This window comes from Nematolebias whitei, chromosome 8 (assembly GCF_014905685.2).
Source record: "Nematolebias whitei isolate Nwh7 chromosome 8, NemWhi1, whole genome shotgun sequence".
Classification (NCBI taxonomy): Eukaryota; Metazoa; Chordata; class Actinopteri; order Cyprinodontiformes; family Rivulidae; genus Nematolebias; species Nematolebias whitei.
In genome coordinates this window covers 2,585,441-2,588,420 of record NC_056505.1, presented here as the reverse complement: position 1 = coordinate 2,588,420, position 2,980 = coordinate 2,585,441, and the positions used below count along the sequence as shown (strand labels likewise).

Below are 2,980 nucleotides of genomic sequence, written 5' to 3'. Positions count from 1 at the left end.
AGGTCAAACACGAGGAGCACAAGGTCAAACATGAGGAACAAACATGGAGCAAAAGGTCAAACACAAGGAGCACAAGGTCAAACACGAGGAACAAACATATCAAGCATAAGGTCAAAGACGAGGAGCACGAGGTCAAAGACAAGGAGCACGAGGTCAAAGACGAGGAGCATGAGGTCAAACAGGAGGAGCACAAGGTCAAAGACGGGAGCACAAGATCAAACACGGGAGCACAAGGTCAAACACGAGGAGCACAAGGTCAAACACGAGGAACAAACATGGAGCAAAAGGTCAAACACGAGGAGCATGAGGTCAAACACGAGGAGTATGAGGTCAAACACGAGGAGAACAAGGTCAAACACGAGGAGCACAAAGTCAAACACGAGGAGCACGATGTCAAACACGAGGAACAAACATGGAGCAAAAGGTCAAACACAAGGAGCACAAGGTCAAACACAAGGAACAAACACATCAAGCATAAGGTCAAAGACGAGGAGCACGAGTTCAAAGACGAGGAGCACGAGGTCAAACATGAGGAGCACGAGGTCAAACACAAGGAGCACAAGGTTAAAGACGAGAAGCACAAGGTCAAACACGAGGAGCACAAGGTCAAACACGAGGAACAAACATGGAACAAAAGGTGAAAGACGAGGAGCACGAGGTTAAAGACGAGGAGCGCGAGGTTAAAGACGAGGAGCGCAAGGTCAAAGACGTGGAGCACAAGGTCAAAGACGAGGAGCACAAGGTCAAACACGAGGAGCACGAGGTCAAACAAGAGGAGCATGAGGTTAAAGATGAGGAGCACGAGGTCAAACACGAGGAGCACAAGGTCAAACACGAGGAACAAACATGGAGCACAAGGTCAAACACGAGGAGCACGAGGTCAAACACGAGGAGCACGAGGTCAAACACGAGGAGCACAATGTCAAACACAAGGAGCACAAGGTTAAACACGAGGAGCACAAGGTCAAACACGAGGAGCGCTAGGTCAGACACGAGGAGCGCAAGGTCAAAGACGAGGAGCGCTAGGTCAGACACGAGGAGCGCTAGGTGAAAGACGAGGAGCGCAAGGTCAAAGACGAGGAGCGCAAGGTCAATGACGAGGAGCGCAAGGTCAAACACGAGGTATGAAGAATAATCTTCAAGGAACCTAGATTATTCATTCAGCCCTCTGAACAGCAAGTGGCCATCAGGTCACTAACGATCACTTGTTAGGATTATGATCCTCCCTGATCATGTGAACAGCTAGTTCTGGATGTCAACAACAAACTGGTTGATCCACTATGAGAAGGTGCTGCTTATAAGACTGAGTTTAGTGCAGCTCCTCAGACTGAAGAAGTCTTTTGGATAAAATATGAAATGTTAAAAAAAAAAAAGAATCTGTCCAGAGGACCTGACTGAACGTTGTTAGAATGTACAAGGAATGTTTCCAACAGCTCGTAGAACCGATGACACCAAGAATGAGACTGCTCTAAAAGCTAAAACGGGGGCTGACCCAAGGTGGACCTATTGAGGGTTCGACCCAGTTCTAGCAAGGTGGACTTATCAAAGAGGGTCCAACTCAGTCCCAACAAGGCCGACCTATCAAAGAGGGTCCAACAGAGTTCTAGCAAGGTGGACGGCTGTGACTGAGTGGTTAGAGCAGTCGTCCACCAATGCAGCAGTTGGGGGTTCAAATCCACCAGCAGTCACATGCCGACGTGTCCCTGGGCAAGACACTGAATCCTTCATTGCCTCTGATGTGTGTCCCATCAGTGTCTGAATGTGATAAAGCTCTGATTAGTCCTTTATGATGATTGGTTCAATTAGCTTTGTAGAGATCTAGTATAGAGCTGTATGAATGGGTAGATGAGGCACAGATTGTTGTAAAGTGCTTTGAGTATCTGGATAAGATAGAAAGGAGCTGTATAGGTGCAGTCCATTTACCTATCAAAGAGTTTCCAACTCAGTCCTAGCAATGTGGACCTATCACAGAGGGTCAAATCCAATACTTGCAAGGTGGACCTATTAAGGAGCGTCCAACCCAGTCCCAGTAAGGTGGAACTATCAAAGAGGGTCCAACTGAGTCGTAGCATCCAACTAGCAGCTGGTGGCATGGTGTACTTCATAAAATAGCCAGTGAGTGATTTTTTTCTTTTTAAAATCTAAAAGTAAGTTTGCATCATCCAATGACCACTTGAGATGGGTAAAGTCAGGTCCAACACCGGAACATTTCTGATGGTCCTCACCTCCGTCCTCTCCTGGTCGTTTCTGGCCAGGAAAGTAAAGTGTGGACTCGCCACTTCCTGAGGAGCTGTTCAAGTGGGACATGGTTTCTCCACCCATCTTACCCACCATCTGAAAAACAGAAAAAGGTTTCAACACAAGAATTACTGGACGGTCATTAGTGGTGTAACGGTGCACGTGGGTGTACTGAACCGTTTCAGTAATTGTTTCACTCATTAAATTTTATTAACGAGAGCCTGTGCACCGCGGAACTAAAGTTCCTAAGCGTGTTTCAGCACGGCGCTGTTATCTCGCAGCACACGCAGCACACGCAGCCTAGCGTGTCGTTGTGGTCTCCTGCTTGGGAACATTACGTCTTTCTTGTTAAAAGACGAGTGGACAGATCAAAGCTGTGGGTGGACGTTGTTTCACGGAGACTGGATCTGCAGCAGCAGCACGTCGAACTCGTTAACAACGTGAAACGACATCATCTGAACGTGAACGTCTCTTCTAGCAGCTTGTAGCAAAGAGCGATGGCAGCAGCATCTAAACAACTTCATCAGGTCGTTCAGATCCGCCCAGAGCAACAACACGAGCTGCAGGAGCTTTTAAAACTCTGGAGCCGTTTCTGTTGTTGATGCGCCGCCTTTAAAGTTACTGAGCCCCGCCACGACATCACGTCAACACTTCAGCCAAAAAGTTGCAGCAGCACTTTATGAAAAAGATCAAACTGATCATCAACCAGCCCCGGACCAGATGATCATCAACCAGCCCCGGA

The 2,980-nt window shown here is 47.8% G+C and overlaps 1 protein-coding gene across 3 annotated transcripts in view; it reads right to left on the bottom strand.

The window, feature by feature from the left end:
• Window positions 1-2,980, bottom strand: part of LOC119413107 (far upstream element-binding protein 3) — a gene marked incomplete at its 3' end in the record, with an annotated part of 25,955 nt that overhangs the window by 11,375 nt on the left and 11,600 nt on the right. For all 3 annotated transcript variants that reach the window (XM_037680118.1, XM_037680119.1, XM_037680120.1), the window contains 1 exon segment: window positions 2,226-2,334. In XM_037680118.1, the coding sequence (XP_037536046.1) occupies window positions 2,226-2,334 (109 nt within the window).